General features: G+C 40.2%; 1 protein-coding gene across 4 annotated transcripts in view; it reads left to right on the top strand.

The window, feature by feature from the left end:
* The window catches only part of SORBS2 (sorbin and SH3 domain containing 2), a 333,099-nt gene that overhangs the window by 272,648 nt on the left and 41,005 nt on the right, over positions 1-19,446 (top strand). For 3 of the 4 annotated variants that reach the window (XM_073578685.1, XM_073578692.1, XM_073578702.1), the window contains 6 exons: positions 2,015-2,058; positions 6,930-7,108; positions 14,236-14,321; positions 15,908-15,948; positions 16,063-16,177; positions 18,628-18,756. In XM_073578685.1, the coding sequence (XP_073434786.1) occupies positions 2,015-2,058; positions 6,930-7,108; positions 14,236-14,321; positions 15,908-15,948; positions 16,063-16,177; positions 18,628-18,756 (594 nt within the window). Of the gene's footprint in view, positions 1-2,014; positions 2,059-6,929; positions 7,109-10,157; positions 11,730-14,235; positions 14,322-15,907; positions 15,949-16,062; positions 16,178-18,627; positions 18,757-19,446 lie in introns of all 4 variants that reach the window. The other variant, XM_073578712.1, reaches the window with a different exon arrangement.

Raw genomic sequence — 19,446 nt, 5'->3', positions numbered from 1 at the left:
AGCTTGGAAATGCAGTGCAAATCCATGGGCAGCCTGTTGTAGGGCAGGCGGAACTGATTGATACATAGGTTTGTGGGAAATAACTCGGTATGAGAGCAGGTGCAGACGGCCGTAGATTCTCTCATCCGAGAGAATGGGCCAATTATGCAAATGACACTCTGGTCAAACTATGATCAGAGTCTGATCCGCGTATCACACTTTTTTCCCAAATCTCCATTTTCTGAGTGTGTGGAAATTGGACTGGTTTCCATGGACTCATTGACTTCTTAGCCAAGTGCGATCTGAAAGTAGAATCAAACTTGGGCATGCGGCTATTTTTGTCCTCGAACAGAGGAGAAAAAAAATCAGACGTGTGCAAAGCCCTATAGTCTAACTTTGTTCTGAGTGCGATCCAATGTTTTGTCAGATCGCACTCGAACCAAAAAGTACGGTTATCTGCACCTGCCCTAACTTGTGCTTTATTTGTTGAAATGTATGCTTATTTTAAGTTTATCAGTCAATGGGGTGGTTCTAATCACTAAAGGACTGCCATCTAGGCATAATTATGGAAATATATGTTAATCTTCACCAGAACCGCCCACTTGACTGCTAAACCCAGACTATGCAGGAATTCAATAAAATCTATTATACTGAACCTTTCCCCCACAACATGTATATCAATCTGTTAAGTTCGTCCTGTCTGATCTATAACAGTCTGATGATTCATCGGACTGCATGTTTAGTTTAATATACCAGGTTGCCCTTAAAGGCATTGTCCCCATTCACAACCTTTTTTTAATGTCTCAATTAGTCTAGAGTAAAAGTGAGATTTCCTGTTTAGTTTTTGTCTTCAGGTCCTATGAAGGCTTGAGTCATGTTAACAAGCTACCAGAAAATAAGATTGTGTGTATGTTTCTAGATCCCCCTGGAGTCATGGAAGGCTGAGATGTATGAGGCCTCAGTTTTATCTCCTATGATTACCCAATCACTATATTTAACTGCACGATTTTGTCATTTTACATGAGCAGCCCGTGTACAGCTGGCCCTTTCATCTCTATGTCCTTTCCTAACCCCACATTTCTGCAACACCTAGGATGCCAAAGAGCATCATTTGACGTGCCAAGCGTTATTACTGCAGGCAGTCCTATATATGACCACGGTTTATTTAACAGGACAGCATGTTCTCGACAGCCTGATGGAAATGGTTTTATTACTTTGTTCTGTGCACTGATTAGTCTTTTCTTAAATACAGTGGGGGGGGGGGAGTATTTAGTCAGCCACCAATTGTGCAAGTTCTCCCACTTAAAAAGATGAGAGAGGCCTGTAATTGACATCATAGGTAGACCACAGCTATGAGAGTCAAAATGAGAAAACAAATCCAGAAAATCACCCTGTCTGATTTGGCACGATTTATTTAGCAAGTTATGTTGGAAGATACGTTATTTGGTCCCCTAGAAATATGCAAGATTTCTGGCTCTCACAGACCTGTAACTTCTTAAGAGGCTCCTCTGTCCTCCACTTATTACCTGTAGTAATGGTGTCCGTCGACAGCTCTTTGGTCTTCACCATAGTGGAGATTGGAGGGTGACTGACTGAGGTTGTGGACACGTGTCTTTTGTACTAATAACAGGATAACAGGTTCACACAGGTGCCATTACTGCAGGTAATAAGTGGAGGACAGAGGAGCCTCTTAAGTTACAGGTCTGTGAGAGCCAGAAATCTTGCATATTTCTAGGGGACCAAATACTTATTTTCCAACATAATTTGCTAAATATATCGTCCCAAATCAGACAAGGAGATTTTCTGGATTTGTTTTCTCATTTTGACTCTCATAGTTGTGGTCTACCTATGATGTCAATTACAGGCCTCTCTCATCTTTTTAAGTGGGAGATCTTGCACTATTGGTGGCTGACTAAATACTTTTTCCCCACTGTATTTGTGTTGGTGCTGTTTAAGCATACAGATGGAAAGTACATAATATGTATACGATGTGTACAGTGTCTTCATTCAGTAATATGTTCTTTTCTTCTTACAGACATCACTATACCAACCATCGATAGGCAATGAAAGACCTTCCAGGTAATGTAACTGGAAAGATTTTGTGCATACCCTCTACAAATGATTACCCATGTACACCCTGTAATCATATATACACAGACTGTGAAAATCAATTAATTCTAATAACTTACCACAAATATTTCTAATATAGAAATACTGACCAAGACGTTCTTTAAAATCGGTCTTGGCACACAGTCCCCATACTTTGTAGTATTGAATGTTTGTCCTTGAGAAGCTCTCAAACATGCTGTGAATGCAAGACAACCAAATAATATAACCAAAGCAGAAGTGTGTGTGTATATATATATATATATATATATATATATATATATATATATATATATATATATATATATATATATATACACTCACTGGCCACTTTATTAGGTACACCTGTCCAACTGTGTGTTAAGACTTAATTTCTAATCAGCCAATCACATGGCGGCAACTCAGTGCATTTAGGCATGTAGACATGGTCAAGACAATCTCCTGCAGTTCAAACCGAGCATCAGTATGGGGAAGAAAGGTGATTTGAGTGCCTTTGAACGTGGCATGATTGTTGGTGCCAGAAGGGCTGGTCTGAGTATTTCAGAAACTGCTGATCTACTGGGATTTTCACGCACAACCATCTCTAGGGTTTACAGAGAATGGTCCGAAAAAGAAAAAAAATCCAGTGAGCGGCAGTTCTGTGGCCGGAAATGCCTTGTTGATGCCAGAGGTCAGAGGAGAATGGGCAGACTGGTTCGAGCTGATAGAAAGGCAACAGTGACTCAAATTGCCACCCGTTACAACCAAGGTAGGCAGAAGAGCATCTCTGAACGCACAGTGCGTCGAACTTTGAGGCAGATGGGCTACAGCAGCAGAAGACCACACTGGGTACCACTCCTCTCAGCTAAGAACAGGAAACTGAGGCTACAATTTGCACAAGCTCATCGAAATTGGACAGTAGAAGATTGGAAAAACGTTGCCTGGTCTGATGAGTCTCGATTTCTGCTGCGACATTCGGATGGTAGGGTCAGAATTTGGCGTAAACAACATGAAAGCATGGATCCATCCTGCCTTGTATCAACGGTTCAGGCTGGTGGTGGTGGTGTCATGGTGTGGGGAATTTTTTCTTGGCACTCTTTGGGCCCCTTGGTACCAATTGAGCATCGTTGCAACGCCACAGCCTACCTGAGTATTGTTGCTGACCATGTCCATCCCTTTATGACCACAATGTACCCAACATCTGATGGCTACTTTCAGCAGGATAATGCGCCATGTCATAAAGCTCGAATCATCTCAGATTGGTTTCTTGAACATGACAATGAGTTCACTGTACTCAAATGGCCTCCTCAGTCACCAGATCTCAATCCAATAGAGCATCTTTGGGATGTGGTGGAACGGGAGATTCGCATCAGGGATGTGCAGCCGACAAATCTGCGCCAACTGTGTGATGCCATCATGTCAATATGGTCCAAAATCTCTGAGGAATGCTTCCAGCACCTTGTTGAATCTCTGCCACGAAGAATTGAGGCAGTTCTGAAGGCAAAAGGGGGTCCAACCCGTTACTAGCATGGTGTACCTAATAAAGTGGCCAGTGAGTGTATGTATATATATATATATATATATATATATATATATATATATATATATATATATATATATATGTGTGTGTATATATATATGTATATCTGTGCATTTGTCATTAGACAGGGTTTTTGGTAAGGCCATATCTTGTTGTGTGAGGTTTTTTTTTATTTTTTCTTTGCTAGCTGTTTTAATATAACCAAAGCAGAAGTGTTGTGGAAAATCTATAAAGAGTGTCAGTCACCCACAAAATACATTTTAAATGGGCTACACAGTGTTGTAGGAGACTTAGGAGCAACCATACTAGCACTGTACCTGTTATTGGTACAATGCCTAAAAATAACTTATAATTCATATGCAAATGAGGTGGTTTTCGGGGCGCCCTTGCCATGGCCACGAGTTTGATTCACCATTGCACCACCTCATTTGCATATTGGGGCCTTTCCATCACTTCTGATTCTGAATGCTGCTCACATGTGTGCAGTGACAGTGGCAATGACCGTTCTCCCTGTCTCATTTCTCTGCCAACAATCACTGCACTTCCAGGTGTATCTATGTAGTGGGGGAAAATAACTTTTGGTGCATAGCGTTGCACCAAACTCTTGGCCTCCTCATTTGCATGTGAATTATAGTTTATTTTATCAAAGACTGTACCATGCTATTATGGTTGTTATAGGGGCTAAGTCCCGTACAACACTGTATAGTCCATTTTAAATGCATTTTGGAAGTGATGGACTCCCTTTAGAAAAGAATATAGAGAGCCTGTGTCTGCCCCTGTTAAAGAAGGCTGTGATTTCTACCATAGGTGGTAACTCTACTGACTGACAGAAAGCATAGTCTAAGTTATATGGCTTTCTTTTTTTCTCACTGTGATTAATTGAGAACAATAGACATTAATGGTGCATTAAAATAGCACATTTTTACTTTAGATTCTTACATAAAATTTGTGTAGCCCCAGACAGATGACATATGGATGCATTTTAGCATCTGTTTGATGTTCGCAAGTCTCAGGTCCATCGTGGGTGGTTTTATAACATGAACTAACAGTATCTTCCAGGTCTATCATGTCTACACTTACTTGAGGAGTTTGTTCTGGAAATTTGAAGGGATATTCCAGAACTGAAAGCCTATCTAAGAATGGGGCTTGATAGAGCTCTGTCTTGAATGGACGAGAGGTTCACATGCTTGATATCCACTCTATTTATTGTCTCTGGGACTTAGGTTCAGCCCCACTCAGGAACATTGTCCTATGGATAAGGAATAAAACACCCACTTTAGATAGCTATCAGTTGATTAATGGTTCAGCCAATTGTTCAGCCCGCAACTATCTTGACCGACTCTCCTATACACAACAGCGCTTGCGCCATTGTGGTCTTTATTAAAGAGACCCTGATAGACATCTCTGGTAGCAGTTTGTCTCTCAGATAACTAAAAAAAATCATCAGTCTAAAATGAGATATAGCAAATCCTTCTCCTCGATATCAATTAATGACAGAAAAACCCACAATGGTGAGAGAAATAACTTGAAACTGACAAAAGTAATAATCAAAAATCTATGAAAATGAACTAATGAAAGTCAGACGTTGCTTTTCAACCATGCTTCCACAGAATTTTTTTAAATAATAAAACTCATGAAATACACCTGGACAGAAATGGTGGTGCCCCTGAAAATAATGTGAAAAAAGGGACATGTTAAATCAAGGTGTGTCCACTAATTAGCATCACAGGTGTCTACAATCTTGGAATCAGTGAGTGGGCCTGTATAGAGGCTACAGATACTCACTGTGCTGTTTGGTGACATGGTGAGCATCACACTCAACATGGACCAGAGGAAGCGAAGGAAAGAGTTATCTCAGGAGATGAGAGAGAAAATTATAGACAAACGTGTTAAAAGTAAAAGTTATAAGACCATCTCCAAGCAGCTTGACGTTCCAGTGATTACATATTATTCAGAAATTTAAGCTCCATGGAACTATAGCCAACCTCCCTGAACGTGGCCGCAGGAGGAAAATTGATGATAAATCAAAGAGACGGATAATATGAATGGTAAGAAAAGAGCCCAGAAAAACTTCTAAACAGATTAAAGGTGATCTTCAAGCTCAAGGAACATCAGTGTCGCATCGCACCATCCGTCGTCGTATGAGCCAAAGTGGACTTCATGGGAGACCACCAAGGAGGACACCATTGTTGAAGAAAAAATCATAAAAAAGCCAGACTGGAATTTTCCACACTACGTGATGACAAGCCATAAAGCTTCTGGGAGAATGTCCTATGGACAGATGAGACAAAAATAGAACTTTTTAGCAAGTCACATCAGCTCTATGTTCACAGATGGAAAAATGAAGCATATCAAGAAAAGAACACTGTCCCTACTGTGAAACATGGAGGAGGCTCTGTTATGTTCTGGGGTTGCCCTGCTGCATCTGGCACAGGGTGTCTAGAATCTGTGCAGGGTACTATGAAATATCAAGATTATCAAGGGATTCTAGAGAGAAATGTGCTGCCCAGTGTCAGAAATCTTATTCTCAGTTGCAGGTCATGGGTCTTGCAACAGGATAATAACCCAAAATACATGGCTAAAAACACCCAAGAATGGCTAAGAGGAAAACACTGGACTATTCTGAAGTGGCCTTCTATGAGCCATGACCTAAATTCTATTGAGCACCATTGGAAAGAGCTGAAACATGCCTTTTGGAAAAGGCAACCTTCAAACACAAGACAACTGGAGCAGTTTACTCTTGAGGAATGGGCCAAAATACCTGTCAAGAGGAGCAGAAGTCTCATTGACAGTTACAGGAATCGTTTGATTGCAGTGATTGCCTCAAAAGGTTGTGCAACAAAATATTAAGTTAAGGGTACCATCATTTCTGTCCAGGCCTATTTCATGAGTTTTACATTTTTAAAAATTCTTTGGAAGCATGGTTGAAAAGCAATGTCTGACTTTCATTTGTTCATTTTCATAGATTTTTGATTTATTACTTTTGTCAGATTCAAGTTCTTCCTGTGGTCATTGTGGGTTTTTCTGTCATTATCGAGGGGTACCAACAATTTTAACCACGTGTGTATTTATACTGGTGCGATCCTAAATTATTAACAGTCAATGTTGACTGTGTTAAAATTATACTGACAACCTTCTTCAGGAAGCCACAGGGTCACATTTATTGCTCCTCAGGTATTATAGGGGTGAGGTTTGCAGGGCAGGGTGTCCCTAAATGTCACATAACTGGTAATGTGAAAAGAACCACGTTTTAACCACACCTGCAAAAAAACCCACATATTTGGATATTTTGCACAGAAATTAAATGAGGTTTTTATTTTCCAAGTTCTGCAAGTGATTACAGAAAAAGACGGAAGTCTGAGCCCAGTGTTGGTCATCAAAGAGTCAGCAGTGACCAGAATGCCAACAGACACAGTCTTGGTCGGACAGGAATACAAGGCACAAGTACCACCCCGCAAAAACCTTTCATTAATTCCTCACCTCCATCTCCTTCCCGGACAAAAGGTAGGCATGGTGGTTAGAGATGATCATTCACGGTGCAATAGTGCTCTCTGCAGGTCCACTCTTGTAGAGCACATTTATCCCATGCTAGCAATTTACAGAATATTGTCAGGGCTTTTTGTTCTAATCAGAATAAAATAAATACTAGAACAAAGTTTGTCTGATAGCTAAAGCCATTTTCCATAACTATGCTTGAATCAAGATAATCACCTTTAAGCATTATTTTATATAGCGATATAATCTGCATTAAATATAGGAGGACTTGGTAAATGAATTGTATTACCTTATACAGAGCTGCATTCACAATTCTGCTGGTGGTTATTGGAAACTGTGCTGGTGTAAAGACTGTTGTCTTAAATGTAACTCGCCAGAGCCAACAAACCCTATGATGAACCAACAGGAAATACATAGGAGGTTTCAGCTCTGAAACCTGCAGCACTTTGAATACTGCGTGCATTTATTTTGCCAGCAATAACTGTGAAACAATTGTAAATTTCCATTTTGGCAACATTTCTACAGATAGTAAAGGTCGTCTGCTCACTGATTAAAATGACTTCTGCTAGTTTTTTTTAGTATTGACTGTAGCTGTGTGTGCATGTCTAAACTTTGTTAAATGGAGTCTGTCAGCACAGAATGACTGTTCAAACCAAGCACTAATGCTCAGTGCTTCCTTGGTATGACTAAACATTTCAGTGCATGCTTCCACCTACATATTTCCATCTGTCTCCGCCCTCCTCTTCCATGATTGACAGCACTGGCTTTATAGGAGTCAGGGGAGACTGAGATACATGGAAAAATAAGTAAGTAGCTGGGAATTGTTTAGCAATACAAAGGAGCACTGAGCGCCAGTGCTTGGATTTGTCATTTTGTTCTAACAAACTCTATTCAAACTACACTCCTCCACATTGAAATTGTAGCACCAGGAAGGAAAAGTCATGGAATTACGGTAATCACAGGATAGACATAATAATAATAATAATAATAATAATAATAATAAAATGAGGAAAAATTGGAAACAACAATTTCAAAACATCTCAATTTATCCAGTATTGAGCCTGATTGCCACACAAGAGTTCACACACTTACAGACCTTGGCATGGTATGAATAAGGCTATGAATGGATGAGGAATGTTCTGCCATGATAAATACACTTGGGTACGCAAATCATCAAGATCCGCTGCTGACAGCTCCCTTTGTAATTGCCAACCAATAATGTTCTAGATGTGCTCGATAGGAGACTCTGCAGGCCATGGTAACACATTTAGGCCATGCAGGCTACTCACTTTAGTATGAGGAACATGCAGCCTGGAGTTGGTGGGTTTGACAACAGCTCCTGGGACAACAGCTCCTGGGACAACAGCTCCTGGGACCTAGTAGAAATTTCCATACCACTGACTCCATAATTGATCCATTCTGTACTGCAAGTTAGACATCACTTCTGAAACCTAAAGCATCAAACGAGTAAAACATCAAATGTGGAGTCTACACAAAGCATCAGAAGGCATTTGCACCAGAATGAGCTATATCCAGTTATTGGTGTTAAGGCCCCTTTACATTTAGCGATGCACCAGCGATCCCGACCACGATACGACCCGGTCAGAATCGCTGGTGCATCGCCTAATGGTCGCTAGTGAGCTGCCACACAGGCAGATCTCACAGCGATGTAGCGACGCAGCAGCGGTCATTACTTACCTTTCAGACGTGGAGATCTTGACGTCTTCCCACCCGCGTCCACGCGTCACTCGTCGGTGCCACAGGAAGCCCAGCAGGAAGCACCCGACCAGAAATGGAGCTGCCCGATCTCGCGCGATCAGCGACAGACAGCGGGGGAGCCGGTCGGAGGTAAGTATCACACATTTTGTGATGCTGCTGCATCACAAAATCGGTGGCGCTTTAGCGATATCGCTATGTGTAAAACCCCCTTTACACTGACTTGAAGTCATCACTCTGAAAGACTATCAAGATGCAGAGCTAGATAGCAGTAGAGGCAGTCCTTCTCAGCTATGAGTTCTGCCTTTGTTTTGGAGGCAGAAGTAGCCAGAGATTGGTCTGGAGACCAAATGCGTATTGAAGATACCTTCACTAGGGAATATCACACTGGTCCTACTCCCAAGATTATGGTGTAGATTGGCATAATGTACAGTAACCACATCCCTCTAGTCTTCATTCCAGGTATGTGAACAGCTCTACCATACATTCATTCAGTCACAGTACCAGTGGTACGGCTATTTCTCCAAAGTGTACCCGTAGCTGTTTTCTAAAACAAGGCCAGGTTGTATGTTGCGCATGCTACTGTGAGCTGCCTGTGCCGCACAAATGTTTTTCCATGGCCTGCCGCGTCTGTGGACTTGTCTTTCTTCGAGCACATCTGGGGCATAATTGGTCAGCAGTTGCAATGGGAGCTGCTTGCAGTGGATCTTGATTTGTGGACCCAAGTGCATGTAGAACATTCCTCAGACAACCGTTAATAACCAGATTGATGGCATGCCAAAGCATGAAAGAGCAGGGATATCTGTGTGGTGCCGTCATACTCCATATTAAATAAATTGAGAAGGTTTGAAACTTTTGTTTCCAGTTCTCCATCATTTGCATGTCACGATTTCCATAATTCCATTGCTTTTCCTTCTTGGTGTTTCTGTATCAATGTTGAGATGTGTATGTTACCGAATTACTTTCGTTTCATAATGACGGAAGTTCCTTTATTACAGAAATACTCTAGTGCTTTTATAATATAATTTTGATTCAAACAAAGAAAGCAATATTTTGCTGTAGATCACAAATTTTTATTTGAAAAATAGTCCAAAGTAAAATATTGTGGCCAATGTTTATAAATGAGATAGTGTATTAGTCTCTGTATTATAGTCAATGATATGTTCTGACAGAGAATACCAATAAATCGTGTTTTGGTATGAGTTTTGCTGAGGTTACAGTATATCATGTCACTATGCCTTTTCTCTATTTTATTCTGTTACCAATGCTTTCTCTTTTTCTATAAGTCTGTTAATTTCTGGACATGTCTCTCTTTTGTCATGCTGCTCTTTGGATTTTGAAGGTGGGGATGTTAGCAGAATGTATCCCCCCGTATTCGCTTATTCTGTACATAAACCAAATGCCTCAAACTCAGTAGATTACTGTGGTGGCTATAGTTACCACTTAGCTGTGCCTGATGATACAAAACGTGCAATCAGCTTTAAGAATGGCTGGCAGATGAATCGACAGAATGCCGAGGTGTGGAGCAGTACAGAGGAAACAGCGTCACCAAAAATTAAGTCTCGAAGTTGTGATGATTTGTTAACAGAGGATCACAATGACTTCTCTACAAACCAGGCCAAATCTGAAAGCATGGGATCCCTATTACGTGAAGACAAATTTAAGCAGAGTAGTCCCATGTTATGGGAAAACTCCTTCACGTCTGGCGGGTGGTCTCCAAACAAGTCCAGGGTTCGACATAGGTCAGCACATGACACTCCAGGCTTCCTAAAGTTGTACAAAAAAATGCATCGCATCAACCGCGAGGACTTAATGACCTCTGAAGTAATCTGTTCTGTGAAATCTCGGATCATGCAATATGAACAGGAACAGCAAAAAGGAATATTCACAGGTTGGAGAACAGAATCTGAAGAGGTACCAAGAGATATGGTCCCTACAAGAATATCAGAGTTTGAACAGCTTATACAGAAATCCAAGTCCATGCCTAACCTCGGGGATGAAATGCTATCTGCAGTCAGTTTAGATATCTCTACCAACACCTGCCCTAAACGTAGGTTTTCTATTGAATCTCTTCTCGATGAAGAAGCTCAAGAAAGACATATATCTCAGGTACAGCAGAATGGGAAAGCAAAACCATTAGTTCCTGTTCATATTGAAGTGACGAGTGATCAGGCTCCAAAATCGCACGTGGAATTTTCAGATAGTGACCCCGAGGCGGTTGTTTCTGACCTAAGTGACTACATACAAATAGAAGGATCTTCATTTTGCAGTGAGAGTGATTTCGACCACTATTCGTTTACATCTTCTGAAAGTTTTTACGGTTCTGGGCATCACCATCACCACCACCACCATCATCACCACCACCATCGGCACCTCATCAACTCTTGTAAAGGAAGATGCCCAGCATCATACACCCGCTTCACCACCATGTTGAAACATGAGAGGGCTAAGCAGGAGAAAAGTGAAACTTCAGGAAGGAAAGAAATGGATTCAGGCCTTTCTAAAATTGCTTTTCTTGTCAGTCCAGTGCCTTTTCGTAGGAAAAAAAGTTCTACGCCTAAAAGGCAGTCTGAAAAGAGCCGGAGTAAAGCATCCGTGTTTGAAGCTCTGGACTCTGCTCTTCAAGATATATGTGACCAAATTAAAGCAGAGAAAAGGCGTGGGAGCTTGCCAGACAACAGCATCCTGCACAGACTTATTAGTGAGCTTCTACCAGATGTTCCCGAAAGAAATTCTTCTTTAAAAGCATTTCCTTTATCTACCCCTAACCCATCTTACTACCAGCTGCCTCAGGATGGTGCTATCCATTGCCCACCTTATCAGAATGATTGTGGAAGATTGCCCATCAGTGCCTCTTACCAGAATGTGGATGCAACCAACAACAACTCCCAGGATAGCCCATATCCTTTCAAAGGTGCACCGCTCTCATTTCCCTAAATTTCACAATGTATCCACCTCATTGCATTCATGCCAGTTTCTAAATTTGTGGAGCCATGTGTGATGCAGAGATGTTGTAGGAAGATATGGATTGTTCAGACTACTTCAAATTGATACATTACAAAAGTATTGGAAAAATACTCTGGTGATTCATCCAAGTACTCTAATATAAGCATTTAGTCCAATATACCTTTCCTGCTTTCTCTTCATCTCTGTTTCAAAAAAAATTTCATATACTGTACACCATCGATTTAGTTCTTTTGGCAAGTTTTACCTTTTTTTTATCACTATATCAGCTTGGCAAGCTTACAAACTCTGCTTACATTTATGATCGTTAAGATAATAGTGAAACTGACGTATTATATTCAAGCAAGACAGATCTGATTGTATCATGAAAAGTTATGGAAGCTGCAAGTTCTCTACAGCATTCCTGTGTCCATTCCTGTGTCCCCTCCAGCAAGGCTATAGGACGTACAATAAATTTCATACTAAAAATTGATGTATCTAAATGACTGTAGTTAGTCAACATAGTTGGTAGTTTGGAAATCCCTATAGTCCAGCTTGCTATAAAACTAAAGGGGTTGTCCCTTCTGAATCCCTATGTTTCTCTCCAGTAAAATAATAATACTTATACTCACCTCCGGTACTGGAGCCGTTCCAGCAGTATCAGCACTGGCTATCCCGGAGCTCGCATAACTTTGTAATCCTCCTTCGGACAAGTCCTGAGGAAATTACAGCTTTTCTCTCACTTTCTCCAGATGTCAGTTATGTCCATAGGAGAGTGAAGCCAGCACTGATTGACCACAGGGATCACGTGACATAACAATGTCACGCAAGCCCCTGGAGACACAGTTGGAACGGAACCAACATCGGAGGTGATAAGTGTTACTATTATATTTCGGAAACATGGGGATTCAGAAACTTTTGTCCGAGCAGTGGTCAACCCCTTTAATGGTCCACATAAAGAAAGTAATGGCAAGAAAAAAAGCATGACCTTTCTATTTAAAGGGGGTTATTCCACGAAAAATTAGAATAGTCTATGGATAGAACATGTAAGAAAAATTCATTTTGCAATTTAAATGTGTTGAAAATACTTTGTATGTTCTTGAAATAACATGGAGTCAGTGGTAGTTACTCCAGATTTGTGTCTAATTGCCCATATCTGTGTTCGTCTATTGTATCAAGCAGTGGTGGACACACTTGAACCGTTCTTCTTTCCTGACATTGTACACTAATGTCTGCTTGTGATGCCGACATAATTTTTTATTTTTATCTTCTCTATTGGTCAGGGGAGAATCACAGTGTTCTTTGTATGTCAAGGGAGGCATAGAGCAGTACACATGGCTGCACCACAACCAGGGATTAGTACGCAGTGCCAAGATAGAGCTTACCACACCCGATAAGAGGTCAATGCATGCCCACTGCTGCTTAATGCACGAAGTCGTCACAGATGATGCCTGTCAGAGAAAATCTGTAGGATGTTATCACTGACTCGAATTTAAGTTGTCTTAAAACCTGCAAAATATTTTTAGCTTGTAAATTCCGAATCATTTATTTCTACCTGTTGCGTCCATTGAATAATATGGTGCACATGTCAATCATACATTACTTCTGTCCAGTTCACTGTTTTTTACACTTACAAGACATAGTTTATATGGCCTTACTCAATAAGACTGTCATGCACTTTATAAACACCCTGGCCTGGTGTTCCGGTCAAGGCTTGGAGCTCCTTCTGGTCACCTCCTGCTGTTTGTACTCGCCTTCAGTAATCTCTCAAAAGGGTAAACCAGACCCTTTATAAAGTGGAGACCAGGAGGATGACCTTAATGCATGTGGCGTATGTAGGGTCTGTCTGCTGACTCCTCTCTCAGATGCGAGATACACTTCTGGAATACACCGAATAACCAAATGTTGTGAGAGGTTTTCACAGTCATAACAATTTGGGGGTTAATCAGTATTGTACCAAAAACACGGTCAAATAAATATTCTTCCAAGATTATGAACTATAAGTGCTCCAGAAAAGCACAACTTTATATAAAGTAGCATAAATTAAAATCTAAGATCAGGTATTTTATCAAGTAAGTTTGTTTTGCATGCAGTTGTTCCATGCATGTGTATATAAAGCATGACATCCCATAGGTGATGCACCCATCCGTGTCCATCTGTGTTTAACATCCACACTTTTGGTTGCGTTAATGTTTACAACAGATACGTGAGCAGAAAATAGCGCATGAGAGTATTGAAGCACACTGTGCCCGGTAGTGAAGTCACTGCTCAGGAATGCATTGACCGCCATGAGGGCTAAGATCAGCATACCTACTATGTAGTGGAAGGTCGGGGCGTGAGTCATCACTTAAAATAGCCTGCACATTTAGGATATGTAGTAAGTGGGAGATCTATAACGTTGTCATGGATATCGAAGTGTCAGAAACCGTAAAACAACATAAATAAGAGCACATCTTAATAATATTCTGTTTTTATAGTGGATCAAGATTCTCCAAGAAATTATTCATCAGCGTTCACTGATGTGAGCAAGAGTTCTGCAAGGAGAGCAGAAAGAGAGAAGGAGGTAACTTCCATTCTGTGCAGTCCTGGACCTAAAGAAGTTACTCACCTTAAGGGCTTGTTCACAAGCAGGTGCTTTCACTCCAAATTCTATCAGTGAAAAAAAAGATTGTACTTGGACCAATGTTCAAAGGGGCAGCGCAGATGAGTCGCCGCATGCACTAGTTTCATCCAAAAATCGAATGAGAACCGCCTATTCAAATCTATGGGTGTGCAAAAAATGTGCATCCCATATGGAGCCACAGTGTAACGTCTGATTTTCATGGATACATTGCAAGTCTGTAACATGGGAAACTGTAAATGGGCCTGTAATTGCTGCTACTGTAAAAAAAAAAAAACACATAGCATATGGACAGCACACTGATGACAGTTGAAGAAAAAATTCTCCAAGTTTTCCAGATGAAGCTCTGAATTATTTTATATACACTCCTGTGAACCTCCCCTAATAAAAAAAATCATTCAGAGATTCGTTTAGAAAACTCAAACGATTTTTTTTCTCATTTGTCATCCGTATGCAACTTGTTTTTTTTTACAGTAGCAGCAATTAATAATTTACAGGACAATTTAGTTTCCTATCTTACAGAATTGAAATGTATCTATAAAAAATTGATGCTATACTGTCTCTGTATGGGATCCGATTTTGTTCACGCAGCCATGGACTTTAATGGGTGAGTCTCATCCAATTTACAGTAGAAAAATGGATGCTGCAATTTTTTTGACACACAGAGTCAGTCAGTAAAAAAATTGCTCATCTGCACTGCCTCACTGAATAACAGTCCAAGTGCTGTCTGTTTTTTCCACGGACAGCACTCGGGTCGAAAATATCGACGTGTGAACGTGCCCTGACTATGATCACAGTAAAAAAAATAATGTTCCTGAATAGTGTAGGATTCTATAAATATCGCCTTATATGACATAATGGACCTCACCTAGGCGCTTTTTACCTATGCAGACAAATTGGCTATAGAAAGTCTTTTGACTCTTATTTAATAACTTATCTGTTGTAATTATCGGGAAGGTTCCATGCAATCGTTTACTTGTGCCAACATTCCTATGAAACCCTTTGTGTAACTGTTGGCAGCACGTCCTCTTTGTACATAAGACAATGTGCTGCCGATAATTTTTTTGCAATAAACAATGAATGAACGTGTTTTTGTTTGATCGCAGGGCAGATTAACGCTGGGTAATTATCAGGAATGAAAATTCATACAAACGTTCATCTGGGCAGATTCCAAAGAGAACTTGAGACGGCCATAGACATGAGATATTTATCTGCAGATCATTGATCGATCTAATTTTATTCAGGAGAATGTTTTGGTAAATTTATGAGCCATATGTTTACTTTAAAAATCCCAATTGATAGTTTTGGAGACCACCCTTTTTATGTTCATGTGCAACCGTGGTGCTGAGAACATTGTGGGTGCGGCTGGGCAGTTTTACCAACCCTTCGGCAGTGCTCCTCGTAGCTTCTTCTGATAGGGATTTCAGGCTTACAAACTCCAGTCCATTTATACGTTTGTTTATACTTTGTATACATGTAAAAAACGTACCTTCCATAATAGTTATCTGTCTTGACTTTTTCATGTCTAGCCCGCCAGAGCTGTGTATGACTTCAAGGCTCAGACACCAAAGTAAGTGCTTAGCTTTTGATGGGGATGATAACTCCTCCAGACCTCCGGATGGAGTAAGTCTTACTGTCCTCACGTGCAATTTATGCTTTTTATGAATATGACTTCATTTTACAGAGAGCTGTCCTTTAAAAAAGGAGATACTGTGTACATCCTCAGGAAAATAGACAAGAACTGGTACGAGGGTGAACATCACGGACGAGTGGGAATATTGCCAATTTCTTACGTTGAGGTTTGTGGGACTCTTGAACTACGTTGTAGTTGTTCACATGGCTATGTGAATTTCTTGTTTTATGTCACTAAAACATAATCCCTGAATAATAAAAGGTTCTGGTCATTCTGACATTTTATAATACATGTTTCTAGCACTTAGTATTTTCAAGATATCTGCTTGTTGTCTATGAATGTAGGGTACAATCACTGCAGAGCTCTACTTGGTGACCTCTGGTCCACTGAGTAGTTTGATTTTGTGAGTATCCCAACTATATTAAGCAACTTTTATTGACGCGAAAGGCATTTCAACAATTTCAACAACAACAACTACTCTGTCAAATGAGCACAGAAATAAAGAAAGACAAGTGATAGAAATGTCCATTGGAATAGTGGATGCCTCCATAGTTATCGCTATTTATGGCTACAAGTGGTTTTCCGATGGAAAAAAAAATATTTAGTATTAATTTGAGAAACCAAGTTTCAATTCCAAACTATACCCTTACACCTACTACACTTGATGTATTTAGTAACTTATCCTGGAGCCATCCAGGGTGTAACTCAAGCACATTGCCCAGCTGTCGTAGCTTGTCTAGTTATCTCCAGATGACAAGCAGGATAAATCCTGGTCAATATGAAGGAAGGATGATCATATCAGTGTAGGTGGCAAAATATCTCTCCAAATTCTGAAAGTGCATGGTATGGGACCTCTACTTTTTTTGTGTTTGTTAGAATATACAGTCATGGCAGAAAGTGTTGGCACCATTGAAATTGTTCCAGAAAATGAAGGATTTCTCCCAGAAAACTATTGCAATTACACATGTTTTGTTATACAAATGTTTATTTCCTTTGTGTGTATTGTAAAAACACAAAAAACAGAATTAGGTAACCTGGACATCATTGCAAACAAAACCCCAAAAAGGGCCGGGCAAAATTGTTGACACCCTCAACTTAATATTTGGTTTCACACCCTTTAGAATAAATAACTGCAAATTATCGCTTCCTATAACCATCAGAAAGCTTCTTACACCTCTCAACTTGAATTTTCTTCTTTTGCAAACTGCTCCAGGGCTCTCATATTAGAAGCCGCCTTCTACCAACAGAAATTTTAAGGTCTTCAATGAGATTTAGATCCGGACTCATTGCTGGACACTTCAGAACTCTTCAGTGTTTTGTGTCCATCTATTTTGGGGTGATTCTTGAAGTATGTTTGGGGTTATTGTCCTGATGGAAGACCCATGAACAAGGACGCCAACTCACCCAGCTTTCTGACACTGGGCACTACATTGTGACCCAAAATCCATTGGTAATCGTCAGATTTCATGATGCCTTGCACACAATCAAGGTACCCAGTGATAGAGGCAGCAAAACAACCCCAAAACATCTTTGAAACTCCACCATATTTGACTGTAGGTACTATGCTCTTTTCTTCGTAGGCCTCATTTAGTTTTTGGTAAACAGGTTAATGTGCTTTAATAAAAGCGCTATCTTGGTCTCATTTGTCCACAAGATGCTTTCCCAGAAAAATTTTGGCTTTCTCACTTCCAAATACTATGTACAAATCAAAGGGGCAGTGATTATTCTGCCACCTATATGAAGGGAACAATAAATAGATGAAAAATTGATGTTTATTAGAAAAATTATTAAAATATATAAAAAGCCACATATCCATATTACACATAAACACATCCCAGAGGGAATAACAGACCAAAATTTACAAAAATGATATTAGAGCAAATTATTTTTTGACATTGCATCACGTGTGAATCATCTCGACAAGCCCATTGGCCCACTAGTACTACAAGAATACCCCCCTAATTCGCATAGTCACGCCCCCGGAAGAAGCAGAAGGGCTAAGCGTGCGTCGGGGCGCAGGAGGTCACCATCAGACCACATGCACTATTTGCACTTTATCTGAAAATAGGTAATGTTACTTGCACTTCGGATATGTGTTTCTTTACCTGGTAATAGGCTATGTCGCTTGTATACCTGACATATATATGAAGCAGTGGGCTACATTTAGGTTGTTTTACATATACAGTACAGACCAAAAGTTTGGACACACCTTCTCATTCAAAGAGTTTTCTTTATTTTCCTGACTATGAAAATTGTAGATTCACTCTGAAGGCATCAAAACTATGAATTAACACGTGGAATTATATAATTAACAAAAAAGTGTGAAACAACTGAAAATGTCTTCTAGGTTCTTCAAAGTATCCACCTTTTGCTGGATGTTTATGCGTCTGTGCATAAACATCCAGTTGAAGTTTGTGCCTGCATCAGCAGGGCCCTCACCCGCACGAGCCTGGTAGAGGTCGTGACCTAAGTTACCGCGATCTTTTACGCCCCTTCCAGGGCCGAAGTGAATGCTACATAGCGCCTACCTGAGAGCGTGAATCCCTACAATGTTTATAGAGCTTTTGTCTTTTTAGGCATAATGGTATCTCAGTCCTTTTTTATTTCTTTATACAGAAAATAAACCCTACTGAGAAATCACAGCCAGTACGACCCCCACCTCCTGCACAAGTGCGAGAGATCGGAGAAGCAATAGCTAAATATAATTTCACTGCGGACACAAATGTGGAGCTAACGCTGAGAAAAGTGAGTCCCCTGATGGATAAGGCCAGCTATGCTGAAGGCATTACTTTGTTCCGCACAGTTGGGCTTGTTGGGTTTTTATTTTGAAACATTTTCTAGAAAATCTCGCATTTTAATTGAAAAATATCCCTTCATATGATATGTCCTATGAATCTGTGATAAATATGTCTTGTGAGGAAATTCATGTAAAACCATTTATTGTTTCTTCGTGTTTTATCTTCACACATGGTTATTGTCACAGTCTTGTCTGCCAAGAATATAAAAGTAATAACCAAGGAATAAAGTAATAAAAGTCGTTATTAAACAAGTTGCTTGCAGGATGATTGATAGCCACACAAATTAAGCAGAAAAGTAAACCCAGCTTACTTGCTTTTATCTACCATGTAAATGCAAAAAGATGGAAAAAGCCTTTAAAACGTCATTGTCATACCTGTAACATTTTTAATCAGGATGTTTATAAGAAGCCCATAAAGGATAAATCAGTGGGCATGAGGTCCCCCAAAATGAGAGTTTATGGATGCCAAGTTTGTGTTCTGCACAGAAATTTCGTCAAGACTAAATGAAAGAGAACCCCGGAATGGTAATGCTGAAGTGCATTTAGGCTTTTAGTTCTCTGTCTCTAAAGCGGAGAAGTGGCTTGATCTGGATATGTCTCACCAGTCCCATCAAAGGTTGTGATCAACGTTTACTCTA

Source organism: Dendrobates tinctorius, unplaced genomic scaffold (assembly GCF_039654945.1).
Source record: "Dendrobates tinctorius isolate UK_male_01 unplaced genomic scaffold, ASM3965494v1 ptg000008l, whole genome shotgun sequence".
NCBI classification, from domain to species: Eukaryota; Metazoa; Chordata; class Amphibia; order Anura; family Dendrobatidae; genus Dendrobates; species Dendrobates tinctorius.
Note: the sequence above shows the minus strand (reverse complement) of the source record. Positions and strands in the feature narration are given on the sequence as shown.